General features: G+C 35.8%; 1 protein-coding gene across 4 annotated transcripts in view; it reads right to left on the bottom strand.

The window, feature by feature from the left end:
- The window catches only part of SENP6 (SUMO specific peptidase 6), an 84081-nt gene that overhangs the window by 32870 nt on the left and 25655 nt on the right, over nt 1–25556 (bottom strand). For 2 of the 4 annotated variants that reach the window (XM_026079026.1, XM_026079028.1), the window contains 6 exons: nt 24464–24606; nt 18954–19055; nt 13768–13788; nt 7263–7333; nt 5462–5607; nt 686–1088 (listed from right to left, as the gene is read on the bottom strand). In XM_026079026.1, coding sequence (XP_025934811.1) covers nt 686–1088; nt 5462–5607; nt 7263–7333; nt 13768–13788; nt 18954–19055; nt 24464–24606 — 886 coding nt within the window. Of the gene's footprint in view, nt 1–685; nt 1089–5461; nt 5608–7262; nt 7334–13767; nt 13789–18953; nt 19056–24463; nt 24607–25556 lie in introns of those variants that run through there. The other 2 variants (XM_026079027.1, XM_026079029.1) reach the window with 2 other exon arrangements.

The following is a 25556-nucleotide window of genomic DNA, read 5'->3' on the forward strand; positions in this document are numbered from 1 at the left end:
GGTTCAGTAAAGAACTGACAGTGAATTGTACAACAAAAGTCTAATTTAAGCCTCTTCTGCTGGAAAGATTAGTTTTAAAAAGGTTGTGTAATACAAGCAACGTGAAGAAAAATGACTAGAGAAATTATGATTTAAGCTATTCCAATCAGTAAGACCACATGGTCTAGCAAACTAAGCATGGAACTAGAACCAGAATTTTCCAAATTCCAATCCCTATCTGCTTATTAATTAGTGTGTCTTTACACAGATGAAGCATAAAGATTAACATTTTAGACATTATGAAATTCAAAGATGATGTTGGGGTACATTGTTGGTATATTGTTGGGATGCACAGCTCAAAAGGAAAAGAAAAAAAAATCAAAGACTGTCTTTCCCTTTGTGAGAAGGAATGAAGGAGTCTTGCTAAGAACAATATTTGAAAGTGAAAAAGTAAAAAGTTATTTATTTTTTTTTAAGATTAAAGTAGTAACATTTTGTTTTCCCCAACATTGATTTTTTTTTCAAAGAGTACCTCACTACAGGAAAAGAACATTAAAAAAAAAAAAAAAAAGGTATGTCTCTTTTCCCCCCAAAGCCCCCCAAAATACCAAGTAAAGTCAGTAATGTAAACTATTGGGGATGGTTCTTTCACGGTAGCATACTTGGGGTTTTCAGTTTATGGCTATATTCATGAAAGGGTACTTACTCGGATCATTTAGTTCAGATGGTCTTGTACTCCTTTGTCTTAGGTTTCCTGTAATTTTAGGGCTTTTTGTCCCAGTTATAAGACCAACTTTTCCATTCTGTCGGAACATAGAATGTCCTACAACATCATTGCTCAGTAGAATATCCGCTGGGCCTTTCCCGACAGCAGAACTATAAAACTTCTTTGTGTTGAACCCTGTACCTGAAGATTTTTGCCCTGTTGAATTCTGATGTATTGAAGAACGTGATAAAGGTCCCACAGATTCACTTAATGTCACAGTTTGTCTGGAGACTCTTTGCAAATCCTTAAGAGAAACATTTTCACAATGTCGGCATTTGGTCTGATTTTCGTTTGCCCGCCCACAATTTGGGCAATCAGCTGAATAATCAATTTGCTCCAAAAGCTAGAGAGGAAAAGGGAAAAGGAAAAAATGCAACAATCAGTAACTGCATGGGGTCTAAGTACAAGAAAGACCACAGTTAATCGTTTGCTCAAAATGAAGATTAACAATGCTATATTAGTAATTCCAGTAAGCACGTAAAGTTAAAGTATTAAAATACAGTTTGATTTTTTTCACCTAAGAAGGGATAAGAGGGACAAATATCAATTGTTGTCAATTTTAAAAGTGATTAGCATTTGACAGTCCAGATTTCCTTCCTGTTCTTTTTCCTTCCATATGTAAAAGGTTGCACACTGTTCAGACATATTACACATCAGCAAGAAGGTCCAGTTGCATCCAGCTGCATTTCTACAAAAATAGTTTCATTGGACAAAATTTAAAAAGTAAACTGAAGATCATCAGAGAAATGTTTAAAAGGACGAGGAGCAATCCCCTAGATCATTAAGTTCATTTGTGTCTTGTCCCAGGACATCTTCCAACAACCTGACTGTAGAAAATCACTCCTCAAAAGAAAACAAACAAAAACAGTGAGAAGAAAATACACTGCCCTAAAGTCTGGAGAAAAAAGGACTTGGGGAAGAGGCATTCCTCAGACTTTCAAGAGAAAGGCAGGGGCTACAAAGGAAAATAATCATTGTAAAGACAGAGATGTTTTTTGTTTCTCACACATCTACTAGAGCCTCCTTAATTAAAAAAGTACTTGGCATATTACAAAAGCAGAATTTGGACTTCTAAGTCTAAGGAAATCTGGACCTAGCATGTGAGTTATTGAGTGCCTACTGAGTTGAATATGGGACACTGCTAGAACTGCGATTTAATGTATGGTGTTGCCTGCTGGACCACTGAGCGCATGTGATACAGCCCCTTATTGCAAACTACAAGACAATAAACATCTAAATCCCACAAAAATTCTTTGGAATCAGTATTCAAAACATGTCCACCACCACTGGCACCCCTAGCCATGAACAACTTTCCAATACAAAAGATTTCCTCCGGTGTGGGATTTTCAATCATTTTTAAAAACAAATGTAAAAACAAAGTAATAAGAGGAAAATATACTACTTTTTATAAAAACTCTGGCAATTTAGTAAAGCCTTACAGGCGGTAGCAAAATACATACAAAAGCCAATGTATAAAATACATTGGGCCTTTAAAACCTTGTTAGCATCTTTAACAAACAACATGTATAACTGGATGTGCTACCTTTGTGGTGCGATAGGATAGCAAGTGATGTGAAAAACAGTATTATGCCTAAGTGCTCAGTTACAAAATGTACTTTTTATAAAGATACTGCTAATCATATTGAGGAATTGCAATCAGAAAAGACATGATATGAAAATATTCAGTAGAAGTTACCAATGGTACCTGAAGGATCTTAAGTATAAAATAACCTCCCCTCCCCTACCCCCCAAACACAAACCCAAAATCTAAAACAACTTCCCTTCTGTGGTTGGAAAGCCTGGATCCTGAGGGTAGGCACAGCAGTGCTTAATTAAGAGTGGTATACTCTTTTTTAGTCACATTCTAGTTAAAGATAAAGTGAGTAAAGTAGGTGAGTTTTATCTAAATGTATCTGCCTTATAACCTGCATAGTACAACATTTTTTAAACTTTGCAAATCTGCAAAATACAAAAAAATACTAGTTTCCTCCGTCCTATCTCTAAAAATTCTAGCATTCAAAGCTCTTGCTATTTTTCAGGGGGKTTTTTTGTAAGCACATATGAAGAAGAACATCCCCCACTTTAAAAATGATGTGTATTTTTAACATTTATAAAGGGCAACCTATTATACTCTACTAAGATTAAAATGATTTAATCTATGTCTGACAATGAGCTGGTTACATCTGTAATTCCTCTGGCAAGATACCACAACAAACACTACCAAACTGGTCAAAGCCTCTATAAACATTCAGGTGGATGACCTGCATGGGTTGACAGCTCTGGTTCATGACAAATGCATGAAACATTTTCTTAAATCTCTTTATCACAAATACAGTACAAAACTCTTAACCCACAAAAAATGAAAGAAAGAAAAGAGAGTTGTGCTACTGAATTCAGTTGCAGCAAGATTTCATCTTTTGTCTTTTTATATTCAGCTATGAATTTATAAATTATGGAAACAGAATCCTCCCCTTACCACATTCATAAAAATACTTCCCCCCCGCCCCTCCCAATCTCTTAAGCAGCTGAAAAGTATTACTTCAAGTCTAATGCAAGGCTCAAATGAGTTTGAAGTACAGTATAAACAAAGTGCATCCACAAACTGTACAGTCTTAGAGGATCATAACTATCCTATGTGACCGGAGTAAAGGTTCATCTAGCGCTGTACCGTACCTTCAACACTGGCCAGTGGGGGGTGGGTGGCAGCACAGGGAATAGAGCAAAGATAGATCCTCCCAACTTTTTGTAATCAGCAGCTTTGGCACTTCCTAAGTCAGGGGTTGAATTTAAATCACCCCGTTCAATGATGTATCCTCACAAATTTTGTCAATGTCTTTTCAAAATCACTTTAGTTCTTGTCTCAGAAAAGACTGCTGCTGATATTACATTGTGTAAAAAATATGGGTTTTTTCACCTCTCTTAAACTTGTTTTACTGCAAGCCCTCAGCTCTTATGTCTCAGAAAAATAACTTTTCCATTCGTGACCTCCAGCGTCAACCCTACAGATCTCTGAAAACATTTGACATGCACAGGAAAGAGTACCAGATGTAATCATTAAATACCGTTTATAAGTACAATCTGTCTGGTGGCTTTGGAAATGAAATCAAGGCCCTGGAACAATGTAATCCAGTCTGCCGCTTTTCCACTGGAGCGACAGAGTATGCCTGTTTTAGCAATGTCATCAGCCACATGCAGCCTGGCTCACGGACACCAAAGCTGCTGATACTCCTAAATGTAGCTCCAGCCATCTCGTCCCACACGTACATTRCCCAGCAAGTAGTTCTGGAAGTCAATACCATGGTTTTGTAATAGGAAAGCTGAAATCACACCTCACTTCTACATGCATGGGGTCTTCCAGTTAGAGCTAGGAGCTGCTGCAAGACAGCCTACAAAGGTCACATCTGACCACAAGCTATGAGGCTCCTTCCTCTCTGTTGATTTACATTATTTGTAAGGAGAAAACCTCTTTATTAAGGGATGACATCTGTCAGATCTTCAGAACGAAATCCTACTACATTGTTATATCAAGGCAGTGACAAGACTCCATTTATTTTTAAATTGTTTTCATTAGTGACTATTTTAACCTAGAAGACCATTTTCTGCTTTTGTCCCTTACCTTGACAGTACATAGCATAGGCTGCTTCTCTAAACAAACATAACCAAAATCATCAATATAATGATTACAACAAACAAACAAAAAAACCCCAAAACTGTGAGTGTCTTCTGGTTTGTTTTTACCTGCTTTGTTACCTCATGATTTAGCTTTTATATAGTACTTTGCTGAATACTGTAAAGTTTAAGGCATAAGTAGATCAAAACCTCAGCAATTAATGCTTCCACTTAACATTATGTTAATGTTTTATTAACTAAATATATAATGGAAATGCATAAGAGTAGAATGAAATACTCCACCCTGAAGAAGAAATGCAGTCTGACTTACTTTCTAATATACAGGAGCAAACCAAAAGTGGTTATATATAATAATCACAGGTGTACTTAATTTTTACCAAGATCCCCTTTGCAGGAAGTTCTGCTATGACAGATATACAGCGTGACCTGCAAGTAGGCATTACAATTCTTTGACAGCAACCTGGGAAGGCAGTAAGAAATATGGAGAGCCATACAAGAATGCCCAAGACWTCTTATATCTGGTATTCAGGAAAATTTCAGACAAAACATCCAGGTTGGCTGCATCCAGGCCACAGTCTGCCATTTGGATACCCTTGCTACAGATTAGTTTCAGTGAAAAACATAGCAACTTAACAGGAAGCAACTGCATATTTGCAATACTTTTGTCTCTACCATTATAATGAGTACTGACAACTGCAACACTTTTCTGTAAGAAATTCTGTCAAACAGTAAAATACTGCTCCTCTATTTCATACGTAGCAAGCTAAAATTAGCAGTTTCTAGTTTAACAAAATAATCATGGAGCAGATCAGCCAATCAATTCAAACACCACAGGCTCTTCTACTTTTCCAGTACAGCACCTGTCTGATCAAATAGGAAAATAAATATTTCATAGTTAGCAACAATATTAATACCTAAGTTAAAAAAATATTAATGGTACAGACATTTAAATGCCCAAACCTTTCTCCCAACTCTAAGGACTTTTAGAACGCCAGGCTATGTTACAACTCGAATGCCTTTTTAAAAAAACATGCATAAACTTTTTAAGTTAAACAGAATTCATATATTTTTTTAAATCTAACACACCTTCAATTGGGTTAAGCATTTTTTTGTAGCAGAAGATAGAGACAAGTCAGATTGATAGGAATTGCAGTGACGTTTCTGTTGTACCTTCCTCTTAATTTCAGATTCTGATTCTGATTCTGACTCTTCTGTGTTTTCCATTTTATTGTCTAGGAGGAAAAAAAACCCAAAAGCTGTTAACAAGAAATATCTGCTCACATGTGGTTAAGCAGTACAATCAACATGTTTCTCCACATAAAATAACTTGAGTTAAACATGAAGACCATTTTAAACAACCAACAATCTACACTCAGTTTCATTCATGTAAAGAAATGTCTCATGATCTGTTGTATAAATAAGAAAAAATTCCTCCAAAAGAATGTTGAAAATTGTTTTATTAGTAYTATTTCGGTATTTCTCAGTGGCAATTTGTAGCTTAATATCTTCAGAGGAGGCTTTGACCTTGAAAACCTATATGAAATTCATTACAACTAGAATCGAACCTTTGCTATTGAAAGGAAGAGAGGATCAGCTAGAAGATGATGATGGTGATTTTCACAAAAAGACTACTGTGAATGCATTGGAAATGCACTGGAAATATGCTGAAGGAATAAATCCTAAATTAGACAGATTAAGACTCAGCAGTATAGTGAACTATACTGCCATATCCTACTTTATATTGGGGCACTCCTTTTAATATTGGAAGAATGTAGGAAAAGGGATGGGACCAGTCAGTCTCCATTAATACAAAAAATATATAATCTTAAATCAACAATTTGTACAGAGGGAGATTTTCCTATAAAAGCTGCTTTGCAAAATGTTATAAAACACTGGCTTATTTCAGTTTAATTTCAAAGTGCTATTTAGTCTCCTAACTACATTTAATTACAGTCTCCATATTACAACTTTCTTTAAAGGGAGCATTTTTTTAAAAGAGATATGAACACTTTTTCAATACATATACTCATAGTCCTAAAAATAACCTACTCTTAGAAGATATCTCAAACCTAAAGAATGACCTGTTTTCAAAAAAGGAACAATAATAGCATTTTTTAATGATCTTACTTTTGTGTAGATTAATGGTTATATAGTTCTATTTAATATTAACTTATAACAGCACAGTAGAATAACTGGCTAATGCAGATGGTTAAGCAGCTGACCGTAGCAGGTTCACAGACTAACATATCTGCAGTGAGAAAGCTCAATATTTCAAACACAGTGATTTTTTTCCTGTTTCACAATTTCTACCCCTCAAGCAAAATTTTATTTTCTCCCTTGCATCAGATTATCCCCAAGAATGGTCCCTAACCAGTGAGATGACAGCATATTTCAGGTGAGCTACAGGGCAGTGCTGATGCTGGCAGTTCTACTCGCTGTCTCAGTGCGTGAATATACTTCTTACCAAGTGGTATTTATCATGGCTACATTTTGCACACACTAATGATGCTACAGAAATTCCTCACCAATAACTCAAGAACAAGCTGGGGGTTTGGGGTTCGACTAGACAATCTCCAGAGATCCATTCCAAACTCAACAATTCTATGATTCTAAGTTTTTTCCCAATTTCATTCATTTTTAAATAACTGAGGTTGAATTTCAAATTTATTATAATGTGACTGAACGGGTTGCAGAAATCTGCCTAAATGGGCAAAATTCTGCTTTCACGCAAAGACCTGTATAAAACTAGAATAATATCATAAGAGGATATAAATAGATATACTAAAAATGTACACAGATTACACAAAGGTTGACATATACTTGCCCAAAGCAGTTTTTCAAAAAAATATTCTGTTTAAAATAAATGACAACTCTGAAGATAACCTACCCACTCCTTGAGACCGTGGTAACCTAATGTGGTCTGCTTCTACTTTCTGAAGCTGAGGGGGGTATTCTTTTCTGGAAAATAAATTTGATATATGGTTGTTCTTTTAATAAACATCACTGTATTTTGCCAGAATCATATGCTAACAAAATAAATCTGAAACATATTTGAAAGTTATGAATAAATACTTTTTCCTATTACATGCTGTTTGAATGCTTAAAAATATTACCAGAATGCTAGGAACAACTACAATAAAGGTCTTAGAAGTGTTTCTGATCTAAACCCTCTTTGACAGTTATCAATAGTTAGGAGTCTCTCACTTTCAGAACAAAGTCTTCAAGGACTGATGCCTGTATGAAGTTCTCCTCCTCCTCCTCATTCATAGGTATTTTTAAAATCCAGAAATAGAAACAACTATTATTTAAATATTAAAGTAGATTCCACAACTTAGGTTCCACAACTTAAAAAATGGGAAGAGAAAAGGCAAAACAGACAAGAAAGAGACCTGATGCCAAAAACTGCTGTGGCCAAAAAATAAAAAGACAACTACAGCAGAACAAATAGCTCCTACATCTTTGTTTAAAAACATAATTTAGACAAATTAGTTGATAAGAAAACTTTAGTTGGCATAATTTGCATAATATATCACACATTTTGTGTGTATACTAATACACACAAAGCAATGTAATAAGATTTTTTTCAGTCTCCTGAGATATCTTCAATTTAGACATAAGCATGTCAAATTGTGCTACTACCAAATTAAGATTTTTGATGCTTACTGCATCTGTTACTGTTCATAGCAGCTCTCTTTCTCAGCTGTCCAACCCTGCCCTGCAGCTGTAGGCTACTGCTCCCGCTACAGTGACAGACGGCATGCACCTGAAACGCCGCAGCCCTTGTCAACAGCCTCAGCAGGAACCATTTCTATCGGCAGGTTCAGCCAGCGCCCTGGGCTGGGGACGGGTCAGCTTAGTCACACACAAGTCACTGTGCTACCTCTGATTACAAGCACAATCATCAGCAAAGGGGCAAAGAAAACAGCTGTCGGCAGTAAAAACTTAAACTAACAGAGCTAAGTCCTTCAGACACACCTGCCAAAAATAGGGTTATTGCTGAAACTGACTGCGGCATCTAGCATAAATCTGTATTTCTTTCAGTTTATAATTTCCTAAGGCATCAAATTGTTAGGACCTTTGAATTTTCCATATTTCTAGCTCACATCTTGCAGGGTCTCCCATATTTTGTTATTAACTGACCTATTCAGAACAAAGTTAATCTATAATGCCTTCTGCAATACTTCTTACCAAATCTGGCCCTCCAAATGGATTAACCCACTGCTACATAAAAACACTGTGTTGGGGTCCTGTGCTGTGAAGAAAAACTCAGGGAGAAAGAAGAGTTGAGAAAAACAATGGTGGCTGCATTGCAATATGGAGCGTAGAGAAGTCACAGTGCTTTACCATCAGTGCCCACAAGGACACATGCTAGCCCCACGTCAAGTACTTTGCTACTCTGATTCTGCCAAACCTGCTTCTGTAACAACCCTGCTCCCCCCAAAGGTGGGGGGTTGTTTGTTTTTAAATACCTGCACACACACAAACTGAACCAAAAAGAGAAACTCTACACTAATATTTGTTTGTAAACTAAGTCTATGTGKTTTTTTTAAAACATTTTCTTTAAAAGTTCAAATCAGAAAAGGATTACTCTAACAGCAGATTTGGTAGAAATATAATCCTATATGACATAGTTCAAATTATGCATTACATAATGAGAAGTTGTTACTACCAAAACAAATGATAATGACATTGAAAGGTAGAAAGAACTATTACGTCATTATTGGAGATGTGAAAAAATATGAAAACTTTGCTGTAAGGATGCTCGTGATTTTGTCTGACATCTATTATAGTTACCTTTCCATAGTATTTCATTGGAATAAATCTGATGTTTTGAATATAACCTTTATTAGAATAATTCTTTTCTTTACAATATAAATTTATCTTAGATATAAAATGTTTGATTTATATTTCAAAGAAGCAACAGCAAAATTATTTGACAAAATTTAATTGAAGACAATGAAAATAATACTGGAAATTTGGAAATTAAAATCAAGTTTGACAATTCAAGGTCTCTCAACATTTAAGTTATGATTTTTTCCTAAAAGTCTTACATGTTTTTATTACATTAATATGTAACGTATTTTTACCTTTTTACGATGACAAACTCATCACTTAACCCTATTTTGCTAAATAATTTTTTGACAATAAATCAAGAGTACAGTAGCATTATTTATCCTTGTTCAAATCTGGGGTTATCGGCATAGGCTTATATTGATACTTACTATATTAAACAGCCAAACACTAGCAAAAAAACACAAAAGGTGGTATAAAACGAATATCTTGCTTCTCCCACAGTAAAAGCCTATTTATTACTCATCTGTTCATAATGGGCTGGTAACACACAAATGTAGGTTACCAAAATTCCCTTAATCATCCAAAATTAGTCACCTGAGACTACTCCCAYAACCCTTTCCAAGTGAACTACAAGTGCACCAAGGGTGCACCAAAGACAGAAGGGTGAAAGACAGTCTAGTAGTTAACATGGCAATAAATAGTTAATTCACTTCTCAAATGATGCTAGTAGCATATTAAGTGAATATACAGCCTAAATCTCTAATCTCATTAAAGATAGAGACCCAGGTTTTTATTCCTACTGTATATTTAACCAACATTTGATCAGAATTTGACATCACATACTTTATCCATAAACAAAACTAAAAGACCGTATCTTAAATTCCTGCAAAACCTATATCATACTGCCAGTTTCAGCTTTCTCCATAGTGGAGCTCAGCCTCAAGCAAGGTTTTAGTTCATGTTTATATCATTTTGTTGTACTTGCTCAATTCCTACAACTCAGACACTTGCTAACAACATATATCACTCTTGGTTAATCTGCTTAGCAAGAATCAGCTGGAGTGTTAGGAGTTTTTATGTGTGATGATTAAAACACAGCAAGTTTCTCAAAAGATACAACCAACACCATATCTTCCCACATTAAAGACATTATGTAATTTTTGCCTGCAATATAATCGGTCTGTAGTTCTCATTCTAGAAATTCAAAAGCAACTGTAGATCTCCAGAATCCAATCTGATAATTTAAGACTGCTATTTTTCCAATATTTTCTAATTATTCATTAACCTTTTCATTTTGTTAATTTGACTTGCCATGACGCAAGAAAGTCTTACATCTTATGGGTAAAGATTTGATAAATTCATCATGTAATGCTCAGTTCAGGCTTGATTTGCCATCTCTCTTCAAGGGTACCCTTATACAACAAAGTGCATGGCAGTCCCAGCTCTGGTGACTTAGCATAGATTAATATAGAAGCAATGGTGAAACAGGACCATGAGCTGAAGTCAGCAGCTCCAGGTCAACTGCTGCCCACCACAGTTTAACCTGGATTAGCAATTCAAGATGAGATTTAAGTTCCTTTGTGTTACAAACAACAGTAAAGACAGTTTTAAACACTATTTAATTGTAGATATGATCTCAGAAATACGCTTTCCTGGGCAAAGTCCTTCCACGAGAGCACAGCAACCTGTAGTCCCTCCTATGAAATGCGTTTCACTGAACTCCCCCTGCTTCTCTCCCCTCCCCCCCCCACAAAAAGGCAAGAGGACACCACCATAAAGTGTTTACAGATGACAAAAAAGCTTCCCCTCCACCATAGAGCTTATGACTTATTTGAACACTTGCATATCCATTGATAGCTTCTACAGTTATGTATTTAATACACTGGACAGTTTCAGTGTGTACAAGTGCAGAAATTACATGGAAACTAATGCTTTAAAAACTGAACGTGATATCTATCTTCAAAAGGACTATCCAGAAAAGAATTTCCATGGTTTGGCAAAGAAAAATTCCTTATAAAAAAAATCAAAAAATGTAAAGCACTTTGAAACAAATGCCTTCTTGCTGTTCAATCCTATTAGTAAAACTTAAATTAAGTCTTCTATTTTAATATTGAGAGATCACACAGCTAAACAAATGAAGATGCAAGAATTCTATGTATTGTGCCTAATAATAAAAAGGAAATACAACAATGAATAGTGTTTCTGCCATCCTAGCAAATGAGATATTGCAGATACTTTTTAAAAAACATGCAATTTTTTTGCCTGCTAAGTTTCCTAACAATAGTTCTCCTTTGATTTAGATTTTGCTTGAAGAACAAGGCTCCATACTCAGAGATTAAACATTTTAGGCTTCTAATTTATCTCATCCATTATAAAGAGTTTTGGCTTCAATACTTTTAAGCATAAGGGAGATAGATCAGGTTTCGATGAAAGCAAGCTCAAGAAGTAAAGCACCAAACAGCAAAAGAACACAATACTAAAGGATCAGGCCCTTCCTGCAACAGGCACAACACACACAGTGAGGTAATCTGGGCAGCGGAGAATCCTAAACTTCTGACATGTCTTAATAGCTGCATGGCATAGCACTCTTGAGTAACATGTTTTGCCCAGACAGAATGATATTACCGATTTAGTGTTTTCAGTACACAAGATTTTGAATTCTGCCTGATTACAGATTATTGCCATACTTCTCTGCTGAAGAATTGGACCTTACTATCTTCACCTTAGACTGGGACATGGACCCCTGTGGCACCTTCCAGCCAAAGTGAAATTTTGATACTAAAAGTCCTTCTCTACAAAAAAGAAAATAAAAAACCCCCCTTGGGAACAGTTTTTGGCTAGACCAGAAAGGAAGAACCCTAACGCAACATCCCGTTCAAGTATACATACGGATGTGGGAATTTAGGATACAAACACTGCTGTCTTCGATCAGAGCTTTTAAAACTGGGCATGATCTCATCTGAGCCACTTCAGAGTACCATGTATGTACCAGGCCATGCCACCGCCTAACACTGCCCCCGTGAGCTGTGTTTAATGCACAGCTTGGCTCTCGTACGAGGACACCCCACTCCACTACTGCTTGGAGGCAGACCACAGCAGGAAGACTGCTGGTTTCAAAATCATTACATCAAAACAGAGTAAGGCATGGTAAGATAGGAAGCACTCAGCTGGTGAGGTGAGATTTATTTTCAGTGCATCTTAGAGAAAAGCAGGGTACAGAATCAAAGGATGGAAGAGATAGGAAGCACAGGCAGTTGGGCTTTTAGTATGCAAGTTAGAAGGCCCGTTTGGCCGAGAAAGCCAGGAGAAGCAGCTGCTCTTATCATGATGGTAAGGATAAAAATGAATTTAGGAACTCCTGCCTAAATCATCTTCCCCTGCTAGGACAGCAATGAAAAGCAGAGAAGGAAAAAAGAATGTATCCAGGAGTAGCAGTATTTCATAACCAGCTGGTTACAAAGCAGCATGTGTCCCCATGGGAAAATTAATACCGCCAGCGTACAACTCAACTCTAGTTTTTCTATGACATACAGGATCAAATTAAAAACTTTAATTGCTGAAGAGTTAATTCTTAATAACATAAATGCAACAGAGAAAAAAGGGGAAAAAATGTATGAACTCAAAGCCAAGGCAGAGAGAGGAAGATTGAATCCGATATTAGAGGGCCAAAACTAATCTGTCAGTATCCCTTTGGTATTTCTTTTAAGAAATAACAAATGGCAGTAAAGTTGAAAAGTTCCTATGATTTCACTATTAAATTCAAGATAAATCCACAACATCCTGAATTCACAAAGAACAAATCTACATTTGATATCTGTGTTATTTATTTTGTGATCTGCTAAATGTTAAATAAACAGTGTAAACAAGTCAACCTGATACCAAGCTTATACTGTCAAAACCCAGTTATATAGACAGGATATTTACAAAAATTAAACTCATTGCTATCAACAGAATATTTACATAAATCTGTAAATTTAAGCTACTTAAAAAGAAAAATAAAAGCAGAGTATTTCATATTGTTAACAAAATACTGAAAGCAATAAAACAGATGCAAAATGAGTGACAATCAGTCTTAGAGCGTGTTTGTTTTTGCTACACATTTTCTGTTAATTGCTTTAACATTTACACTTCAGAATGTACACAATACACACAATCAGAAAACTATAATGTTATTTAAACCAAGCTGAAATGATAGATAGAAAACCGTTAAATACCCCAACAAAATATGCTTCAAAACCATTCTATTGCATTAAATTTACTGCACTGTCAAAAGAGTTGGTGGTGAATTCTTAACTTCCAGAGGGAATTGAAAATTACCTATTTTCACAGTGGACATAAACGCATAGTAATTTCCAGTAGGAATGTTCCCAAAGCTCACGTTAACATGGCACTACACAGAGATGGACATAAAGGTCTTTTTTGTGGTCCACTTACTCCCTTTTACCAAAAAAAAAAAGAGAAGAAAACCAAACAAAAAATCCCCAACACATGAGTAGATATAATCACTGCATTGATTACTCTTTAACTAGCATTGTTAAAGCACTCATTTGATTAATTTTCTTAATACTCATTGCCATGCTCATCAACAATAAGCTTACCTTTCCTTTCGATCCAGATTGCTTAAAATATGAAAAAAGAAAAAAAAACATAAGATGCAAAGCCCCACATGGTGTTGTACATTACTAAATTAAAAAGTTATCAAACAAACTTTTATTGCCTCTTGCACTCACACTGCAGTAGTTTTCAAATAAACACTATTAATATTCACAACATTTTTGTAACAGTAATTATAAATGTGTAAACAAATGTTACTTCACAGCCAGCAAAGGTCAGTGGGCTACATATTATATTCTTGTGCCATTTTCAGTGTGTAAAATTTGATTAATTCTGAACTGAGACTGGCTCTCACTTAACTCATTCCAGCGTAGAGCCTGACATGACAGAACACCACTGTATGAATTAAGATCAAGCCTTGTTTCCAATCCCCGATCGCCACGCAAGAGAAGATCAAACAAGTTTACCTTGCATTCTCATTACCACACAGGAATTTGTTTCCAACTATTTCAAAAATGTAAGAGTTTAAATCGGGGGGGGGGGGGGATCAGAAGTGCTATTTAAATATTTAGGAGACCACGTACAATCAACTACTGGGTAGAGAAGGATAAGCAGAAGCAACTCTCCTCATCCTGAAGTTTTGGCTAAAAAAAAGCTTTCAAAAATATTTAAGTTAGGTTCATTAGTTTCAGGTGAGTCTCAACTAAAATCAATAAATGTAGCAGGTGCTCACAGTTCAGGTCCTCTGTATACCAAGACTGACATACAAAACAGGTCCAACTAAGCACAGCATAAATACAACACCTTAAAATTATTATCTGTACTACTCCTGACTTTGGGACATTTGCAATGTGGAACGCGTTTCACCTATGTGGCTGTGTTCTCCCAATTACCGCAACTCTTTACTTCTGTCATATATGTATTACACTAAAACTATTTTAGAACAGGCCAAATTCAAACCATGTTTCCTACTGTATTTCAGTCAAATTAAATGGAGTGATAATATTAGCTAAGAGTAGCATAAACTCATTCTCCATTCCTTTTCAGAAACAGCAGATTCATGAGAATACAGCAAATGTTACCTAGAGGAACGGCAGGACTGAAATTAAACCAGGTAAGAGAATAATCCTGATAATCCCACAGAGAGTAGTATGAAAACGCATTTAACCTGTACAATGGTCTGGATTCTGGGGAGAGAGTAAAAGGAACTCAAAACCGAATCCAAACACGATCAGCTTTGGCCTGGGGGGCTGATCAGGCCATGCTGCCGGAAAGCGGCAAAACACTGTTCTGACCAGAGCTGGCCTTTACGAACCATAGAGGCCGCTTTTGTGCAGGTCACATCTARGTTTACACATCCAGCCAGATCCAAACCAGTTCTGTATGGAGCCATATCCAGTATCTTTGTTTCCCCTGGCACAGTTAATCCATAACTTGCATTAACTCTTTACAGGTACTGTAAAGTAAGAGTCACACAGGTATGAATTATAAGTTTTAATGCTACAGAAACTTAATGGCAGGGAAAAAAAAAAAAACAACAAAATGCCTGATACTGTACACTGTCATTACACTAAACAGTTCATTTGATTGTTTTCTCACTTTTACAACTCAGAAAAATTAAGAGATGAGAATCCTGAGTAGTGCCAGGAATCATAACCAGCAGTGCCCCGAAGGACTGCCTCGTGCAGCTCATGCAGCAAGACTGTTAGACATGCTGTACATACACGCTATTCTAATGCCAGGTCTTAGAGCAGTCTGTCAACAGCATTAAGAATGAACTATGCATTCATCAAATGAAGCAAAATTAGTTTGAACCAACTACAATAGCAGTTTTAGCTATCTGAAAATCTCTTGCATCAGATGTGAACAAATTTTAATGTGACCCCCAGATTCTATTGAATAAACTTGAATGAGATCTGTCAAAACATTATTTTGATGTGCCCAATTTTGCTGTAATGGTATCTTATATTTTAAAGTGCAATAGATATTCAGCCAGAATTTAAATGTATCATCCATATGCAACAAAGTCAGAAAAAAGGGATGAGAAACATAACACATGGCACACACCACAAGTTCCAAATTAATGTGACATAGATATGAAACTGAGTTTCATAATTAGCTTGCCCCTATGTGTCATCATTCCCATGCAAAGAACCCTAGAAAAATAAAAAAAATACGTAACACCTGTGCCAGAGACTCAACCTACACAGAACTAACTTAACCATCTTCTTATTTTTATTTATCCTTTCAATAATCCACTGTAGATTTAAGAGCAGTATGTTAGGCTTGTTAAAATTATTTCCCCCATGTTGTAACTGATCACAATACTATAAAAGATTTTACACAAATGTAAACAAGACCAAAGAAAAAAAACTACAACTTTGTCTTGCCTGTAAATTAGTATTAGGAAAAACCCCAACACCTTAGGACTCAGTTTCCAATGTTACCAGCTTTTCTTTACCTCAATATACCTAATACTTTTATTCTTGGTTTGCCACATTTTCTGCACATACTCCTTTATGAGCAGACACCATGAGGGTTTACTTTTAAACTCAACTATTAACTATTGTCAGTAAGAATTAGCAAAAAAGATGACAAAAATTCTCAATTTAAAATATATAACCAAGGAATTACCCACTTAATATACACTGGAACTCTGTATTATGAAGGGGTTTATATAATCCTATTTTAGTTCTTTTATTCTAACATCTATTGTCTTCTGATTCATAAATCTACATTTTCCAGATCAAGTAGCCTTGAGAGCCCTACTGCCTAATAAAAATAATAATAATAGTAGTAACAATAAAAAAGTATGGTAGACAGGAGGTCATGTTCTGTTAATTTTCAAACAACTAGCTCTAAAAACAGATTTAGGAACTTTTAAAAAGTAACCAACCGAGCCAACTGGCAAAAGATCCTGGAATTAAATATCCATTCTAAGGCTCCTCTGTAAAACTCATTGTTAAATACTAAAGATAAATCAGTCCATTAGACTATGCTGGTTCTGATATTCTCCAGTAGGAAAACATTACTCAAGATTTTTATGACTATTTCCTGCCTCTGAGACTCCAAAAACATTCTCAGCAAAAGAGTTAATTGTCTGTTGTTAATATAAGTGAAGTACAATAACAACCTTTAAAAAGAAAATGGATAGAAACAGAACAGTTAGAAACATTCAGAGTCACTATCATGTGATTACTGCATGCAATACTCAGATTGCTTATATTTTGCATTAGTTTTCTTTCTGCATGTCACACAAAAAGTCACTACCATTTTGGACATTACATTACAGGCTCATAAAGAAGTAAGTCTCATAGGTGAGAAAGGCAAGCAAGAAAGTCTAACATCCCCTCAGGATTCAGATTAAGGCATTATGGCCAGATCCAACCTTCTTAAATTTAGGTAATGAATTAAGCTGCCCAATCTAGAAGCCAGTCATCTACCAACTTTCTATAGCAGTGGAAGAGAAAAAGGCAATACCCATAATCTCTGGAGATGACTCTCCCGCATGCTGAAAAAGCCTATGGGACTTCAGTAAGATGAATCCATGTCTGCAGGCTATTTCAAAGGACTATCTCACAACAAAACYTACTGAAGTACACAAATATTACTCAGACCAGCACGCAGGGATCCAAGAAAGAACAGTCTTACATGATTTTGCTTACTTTAAATCATTCTAAGTGGCACTGCAGATTAAATTTTTATCCCTTAGAATTCACCCTCCCCCCCTCAAAAAAGTAAAAAGGAGAGGCACAAGTGCTCGGAGATGCACCGTGCTTTCCTCAATGGAGTATTAAACAAAACTATCCCAAACAGGACTGCATGCAAGAGGAAAAGAACACAGCTGGCTCAGTTTAACCCACACTGATAACATAAACCTCATCTTTTAGTTTAATTCCCGGGAAAAGCTCTGCCCATCCTCTTCAGCCACCCATGCCTCACAGTGATGTGAAGAAGTATAAGGAAAAGAGATCCTTACTGCTGCATCTGCTTGTACTAAGGGGAAGGAAAAGTCCATGCTATTCCATTTACAGATGATACTATAGTTTGAAAATGGAAGAGGCAACATGGTCCTAAGGGTCAGGAGTGTAAAACTCATTTTTCAGTTTAWGCCATACTACCCTAATACACATTTGGATCACACCCTTCACTCACCTTAGTGCAATAGCTTTGTTATTCTGAAGATAGCAATGAATGTGAGGAAAATGGGATAAAAAAGAGGATGATGCCTACATATGACTCCATCACCCCCCATAAAATCCAGAGGAATAAAAAGGGGAAGAGGAAGGCAACTACGCAAAGCTGATAGGATGAAGCACACACGTGGGCCAGTGGAAATCTATGAAATGCACAGATAAAGCGAGCTCTGAATGAACAAACCTTGAAAGAAAACTTCTTAAAGCAACAGTTAACTTGTATGTTTCTGTGACACATGTTGGATGCAAAAAGCCTGTTAAAAAAGCCTTTCAAAAAAGGCTTTGAAAATCCGGCATGTTTCTTAGAAAAAACAGATTCTGGAAATATGTATCAAGGCAGTCCATCTTCTGGTCAACAGACTTCTTCTCTTTGTGTATTTACTAGGAATTTACAGAAGTCTGATCTAGTTCTAAAAACAACCAAAAATTATCTGACAAAGTTTAATTCAGCATAGCTAATATTCTCCACTCTCCCATCATCCATTGCAACAAGTATTTAACATAAATGCAAAACCTTACTCCTGTGAGATGTGTCAACGAAGACATATATTAAAGTTGTCTTCACAGTTTGTATGCTTTACGCCACATTTAAAGACTATGTTTAAAGACATATTTAAAGACTACATATGATCAACATAGCTATGACTTAATCTTTTGATCAGTCTAATACAAGCTGGAATTTGTGTGAACTAGTATTTGATTACCATGTCGTCACTTATGCTGCATGCTACATTTGTCCATTAGAAATATTTTCTAAATATATTCACATTGGTAGGTGCTTTCCTATTGAATGTATGCCATATTGTGCTTTAAAATTAGCAATTTCTAAGGTTATATGACAGTAAGCCTTAAATGATAAGCTTTATGAAACTTCAGTAATTATGATAAAAGTTCACACAGATCAAGAATGCATCACATAATGTACTTCTGTTTCTTTCAAACACTTTAAAAGCATAAGGAAAATGGTTATACTGAATGCTAGAAAGGACTTTTTAAAACTGGCCATCTGGAGGAACAAATTTATTTAGTCTTACCTTTGGGCTGCTGTTTTTACTACTGCTGTCTGGGCATGCGCGTGGTGAAAACGTCTACCATGTACCACAGTCACAGGACAAGACATATTCTGAGCATTTTCACTGCAAAAGTACAGAAAAATGGTTTAAGAAAAGGCTCTGGTGTGTGATGTTTCAGAAATACTTTTCCAAAAAAAGTGAAACTAATTAGCATGAAATATTTTTTCAGTTACACTTGAATTGCATAAATTGATAATGCACCAGTACAGCCAGATGAAGAGGGCCTCAGCTATTGTCCACTTATAGTTCCACAAAAATCCAGTATATTTTCAAGCCATAATTTAGTTGCGTTGTTTTCTACAGATTTATTGCGGTTTACAATTTTTGCAATAACAAGGCTCTTAATTAAACATTTTCTTACTGCAAGAGAGGTCAATATAGCATATTATATAAGAACCTAGAAATTAATATTTTAGCCATGTCCAAATCTTGTCAATACTTCTAAAAGCGTAATTACTACACAAGGCAGATCAGTGGCCATTCAGCCAGTGTCCAGTCTCGGGACAGTCAAGGCCAGACTTCCAATTAATTGTTTTACAAATTGCTTCTTCTTTAAACAATCTTTCCATCACTTGGAAGTCAGCATTTAATAACTTGCTAGTCTCCCTATCATATTTAATATATGACAAAATTTATTATCAGAAGCCAGAAAAGCCCTCATCATCTGGATGACAATCACAACATATATTTTTGTGTTGTCTGAATTAAAAATTGTGGTTTTCTGCTTTTATAATAATAGCCATACAAAATAGAAATTAACTAAATATTTCAGAATCCATAACATTATGTGTTAAGTTCCTTTGACAGGCATAAAATAATTCAGTCCTTGAATATAACTGAAGACAAATAAGAATATAAACTTTTTTGTTCCTGAAAGACCCTATAACTTCTGCTAAAAGAGTAATAAAAACAATTCACATTATATTGCCTTTGTGTTTTATTTTGAAATATTTGTAAACTGGGCTACTGAGTTACCAAGTGTTCTTAAGAGAATGTGACTGAAGTCAGGATGTGTGTTCCAAGACACCCACAAAGTTTTTCTTTAGCAATAGTTTTACTCTTGCATTAGTATAATACAAGTGATCAATAAAATAAGAATATAWTATGAAGTTACAAATGAACTACACTTACAAAGTACACCATTTATTTCCAAACTGTATAATTTACATAGGCAATGCATTCAGAAGAAACCCATTTTCTTCAAGGGGATTGCTGAAACAAGCAGCAGAATGAAAGTATAATACCTGCCAGACATGTAGCTTTTTCAGAATCTTCCTTGACAATAAGCAATAAAAACTATTAAAGCTTAACTTTTTGTACACTTCCTAAACAACATCGATTAGTTGCATGAAAATTACAGAATGGGTAGGTAACTAATCCATTTTCTCAAACCATCCACAGTATATTATCAATTTTTATGACCCCCACCCTGTTTCATTTACAATTACCATCACATTCAACACTCATTAAATTTAAAACTTGTTTCTGTATACAGGCTAAGTATTTACTCCAGTGCATCTAGTTTTCCACTAGACAACAATGAACTCCCCCTAATATTCACTGTGAGCTTCTCTAGCTTTTTTGAATTTTATCTCATCATGCCCGATTTAGTGTTTCATGCAATTTAAAAATGAAAGAAAAAATCTGCCATAACTCACTGTTTTCATTATTACAATACCATATCTATCTTTGCGAGGCTAAGTATCGCCCATTTCTTCCTATCTCTTAGCTAGAAGGGTTTCCCAATTTTATTGAATTTTATCAACACCCAAAAAGCTGTGAACCAGCTCTCCTTTACTCAACTTCTCCATTTCAATATCCTCAAACTCCAAGAMGACAATGCTTCTCCCCCCATAAAGAACTATGTATGTTTATAATTAATCTTATATTTCCATCTACACTTTTTATTAAGACACAATATTAACTGCTTTAAAAAGATTAATGGGAGTAACATGTGAAAGGACTGAACTGCACATTTGGGGATTTTCCTCACTTTATTGCTGCTTAGGGAAAACATATGCAAAACGTTTAGGGCAGTGAGATGGCTGGTGGCTGGAAGGCACCACACCTCAGAAAGAGGGAGGGAGAGGGCTAGCCAGGTCCCCAAACACCTGTGTGGAGAGCTACTACATTCACCTATGTTTTTCAGCATTTCTCTGGTTTCTTCATTTATTGCCTTTGACAATTCCATCTGATTACTGCATGAAATACATAATTCTGCAGGGAAGATTACTCCCCAATATCCTCAGCAGTCAAAGCTGATTAAAAGATATGCTTTTCTGTCCAACAGATCAGTATTTTGGTACTCCTTCAAAAACCACCAGACCCCAACAATTACCCTGCACTCTTCTTGCTGCAGAGGAGACCCAAAGACAGTATTAAAATGTTCAGGAAACACGCTGATTTCAACAGATAGCATGTTGATAATGCCGATCCGTTTTAAATTTTGGAAATATAATGTTGAGATTTTGATTTTGAAATTGCTTGGAAATTTTAACTACACTACATTACAAAAAAGTTTGTGAAAAAAATTCGGACTGATTCAATACATTTTGCAGAAATACTATTCAGCAGAAGTTTCACTTTCTCCATTCTGCCTTTTCTGAACAATGAAAAAAATCGGGAATCTCAGAATTCCCCAAGAAGCTGAGAACAGATTCCTAAACTCTCCTTTACACTCCCCCAAAAGATGAAAGTGAGCCAACCGCTATCTTTCGTTTTTTATTTCTTTTTAGTTTAGCATTACAAACCCTTTTGGAAGCCTTATATCAAGTATCAAAAGTTAAAATTGGAAGTTCTCAGGAAATTTCTGACTGATCTTCACCATGAGCGTTACAGAAAAATACCTGTCAAGACCTATCAAATGACAGAACTCCTTCTTCTAGAATACAAAGTTTAGAAACATCATGTATATTCTCAGGTAGCAATTCAACTTCTCAAAAACTGACCTAATAGCCTCATATTCAGTCACCAACTCTTGCAAATAAACGCAAACACTGGTCCCCTCTGCATATCCCTCCTTCCTATCAGTCATTCTCTGAATTTTAGGGAACACTGCACCACAATATTACTGTAAGTGAAACCCCCGGAAATTTTAATGAAATCAACCTATACGAAGTGTTTTTAACCCCTACTCTGCAGAAAGAATGGAAAAAAAAAAAAAAGACAGTCTTCAACTTTGTGAAAAAATCACTAGGAATAGAATCTCAAAAATCTCAAATATCTGCTCTACTCGCACTTAATCCAGTAGTTACATGCATGATCACCCTTCAGAGTTTTCTCTAGTCCAAGACTGGAATATTGCAAGCATAGTTAAGTGAGCACCTTCCATGCCGTACGGCAAAGCGAACACCACCAGTTTTTAGAACAGACAAACAGGKACTTGATCACTAACCTTTACTTATTTGGGTGTTTTGCTGTGATGCATGTGCTACCAAGGTTATAATGCTATCACAACTAAGGTATTAAATCAAGATAATCACTCTCAGGATAATCACATGTCCCAGCAAATGAAGTGACCAAAAGCAGAAAAGGAATCAGATAATATTCGGTAGTACAAGTTTCAATCAAACAGCAAGTGCTTATGACAGTTCACAGCAGCCTACTCCCATCCTTTCTTCCTCAATAAATTCCTTTGTTAATGATTCCTTATTAAAAAGAAGAGGATATTTATATTTTGCATTTAAATTCAGCATGCAGCTCAATACTAGATCGAAGGTGGATTGCTGCTTTTAAATTAGAAGACGTGACCTTTCAGTAAGGTAACGCACATGCAACAGATTTAATTTTTTGTAGCTGTTTTATAAATCACGTAAGGTTTTAGGTTTATAATGTAGTATTTGTCAATGGAAGGTAGGCCCAATCCAAGTAAGAAAATGTCTGAACTAAATGCTCCGATTGTCAAAAAATATATATATATATTCACCTTCAAAACAAAATAAAATCCACACACCTTTCTGGAACTTTAGAAAAACACACACATTCACAGTCAAGTATGACTGCTTGAATAGAAACGGGAGAAAAATTACGTAGTAAGGCTGGATTACATTACAAATCCTGCAGCCAGACAGAAGATTCTAGTCTCAGAGCACTAAAAAGAACCGCATTTTAAAGGGTTAGAAGTATTCAAAACACAACAAATATAAAGAACATGCACAGGCTTTTTCACCATTAAAGCAGAACAAAGAAGTCACAACAGCTTTGCAACAGCATTTTATCTTTTTAAGTTAACATTTGAGACGACAGTTCTAAGCAACAGAAGTAACATGGATGATTCCATAAAACTGGCCAATTTGAAGGTAGGGGGAACTCAGGAATCTGGATATAATCTGATGTATTTGTTGTGTGCACTAAAAAATAAATTAAAGAATGAAATAGAAAAACGTATTTATATAACATAAATCAAGGATAACCAATGAAGTACAGTGATAATTTCTTAATAGACATACAAAGAATAAAAATGGGATGGAAAAACATATCCATGTTCTGAGCTAGCAACAGCTGCCAAGCTACCAATTTATTTATTTCCTTATTCAAGTGCTTATGCATGCTTAAAAATAACAAACACTTGTGCAGTGACAAAACTTTTAACTTCTAACAAAAGCCCGAAGCTGCACAGTCTCCGAAAATACCCTGTCTATCACTTGCTCCGCTTCCCGGATGCTGCTCTACTGATCAGCACAAATACGAGGACAAAGACTTCCCTGGCTCAGCTATGTATTTGATGACTGGCCCAGGTATCACTAGCTACCTTATGATCTTTTCCTTCCTGAAAAAGGAAGCGAATTCATGGTATTTTAGCAATATAGAAACCTTCCCAGAAAAAGTTACATAAATGTATAGCTTTTTGTCACAAACTAAATTTAAGAGATCAGTCTATTACAAGCTAGGGGCAGTAATAACAAGCAGATGCAAGGCTGAATATTAAACACTGTTCCTGTAAGCTTCAAATGCAAGTGACAATCTTGACCTACRATCTAGGGATCTAGAAGCATGGAGATTTGCTGAAGCCAAAGCCTCTAGAGTAGAAGCAGTCAGTGACTCCTAAATCATATGATATCTTGCAGTAAGAAAAAGAGAAAAAGCATTCTGAGTTACCCTTGGCAATCCACAGTCACAGAGAGGTGGAAATCCTTGACGGGAAAATCAGAATTATTCTTCTACTAAATAGCACTCTAGAGAGGAAAGACAGTAGCACATGCAGACCTTGGTAAGGTACTGGTATGAAATGAAAGCTCCAACTCAGTTCATTTTAGTAATCTTTTAGCATTTCATCAATAAGTGTTATTTAACATTTTGGAAGAGAACAGTCTTAACAATCTCAACCTGTATCTTTGCTCAGAAGTACAGAACAGTGTGGTTTCCTTAAATACACAGCAGATAATGCAAAGGTACTGTACATTGTATACATCTATTATAGCATTTATACCAATGATCAAGTAAACAAGTAAATATAAGACTAAATTCTGTACCTCAGTTTCTTGCTATTTCCCATCATGTTGAGGCCAATTGAGTTCCCTTTAAAATGTCTCAAGCTGCCAGCTTTGCCTCGCCTTGCGTATGTTTTTATGGAATCGCCACTGGTGCCAACAGCTCCAGGCCGACAACGAAATGACTGTAATGACACAATTCACATACATTAAAAAACTTGTTCAAAAGTTTAAAAGAAACAATATTTATGTAAATATTTTTCAACTCTTTTATTTTGGCTTCATTTTCAGACTGTTTTTGTACTAAATTTTATGTAAAATCTACCCAAAAGCCAATTTCAACAGAAGTCCTGTTCTTAGTTTCCTAACAGCTTTTCTAAAGCTCATTGTTCAAACCAAAATTACATCTGTTTAAGAATAATTTTAAGAGTTCTCCTACATGATTTTTTTTTCCTGGAGAGTAGACTTCCATAATGTATTAGGATCCCTCCCATTCCTTCTGTCTAAGCAGACCATTTATGCTGGAAAAGAACATTACATTTGAAACAGCTTCATGCCTCAGAAAAACATAATGTTAAAAAAATAACAAAGCTAATCTGCTTCATACCATGGCATACTGTAACACCATAGTTGCATCCAGACACGTTTTAGAGACAGAGTAATGAGAATGGCATCTTTAGGGCAAATGGAAAACCAGAAGAGCAGAGAGAACAATATAACTTTTCAAACAAAAGGGCTGCCACTACAATGCACTTTGCCTCATAATCCCACACACAGTGTGGGAGGCACAAAGCGCGTGTGTGGGGACACCTTGCAAACACGGAAGTGTCCCATATAATGACCCTCAAATTTGCATCTGTCCCACAGAATCAAAAAGCATAAAATAACTCTGATCTAATCTCTCAAATTGCTTCCTCTCTCTTAATCTGGTATAAATACCCTTCCTTGCTAGGATACCTTTCAACACAAAATATTCATATTTTCAGAATATTAAGAAGCATCATTGCAGTAATAAGATACCTCAGTACTCATCAAAAAACAAAAAAAGCACAGTTCTTGCCTGTGTATCCACTCATATAAGTAAATAAATATATGCACACAAAACTATGAATCTCATAGTAACTAATCATGAGAG

This window comes from Apteryx rowi, unplaced genomic scaffold (assembly GCF_003343035.1).
Source record: "Apteryx rowi isolate R43461 unplaced genomic scaffold, aptRow1 scaffold_490, whole genome shotgun sequence".
Taxonomy (NCBI): Eukaryota; Metazoa; Chordata; class Aves; order Apterygiformes; family Apterygidae; genus Apteryx; species Apteryx rowi.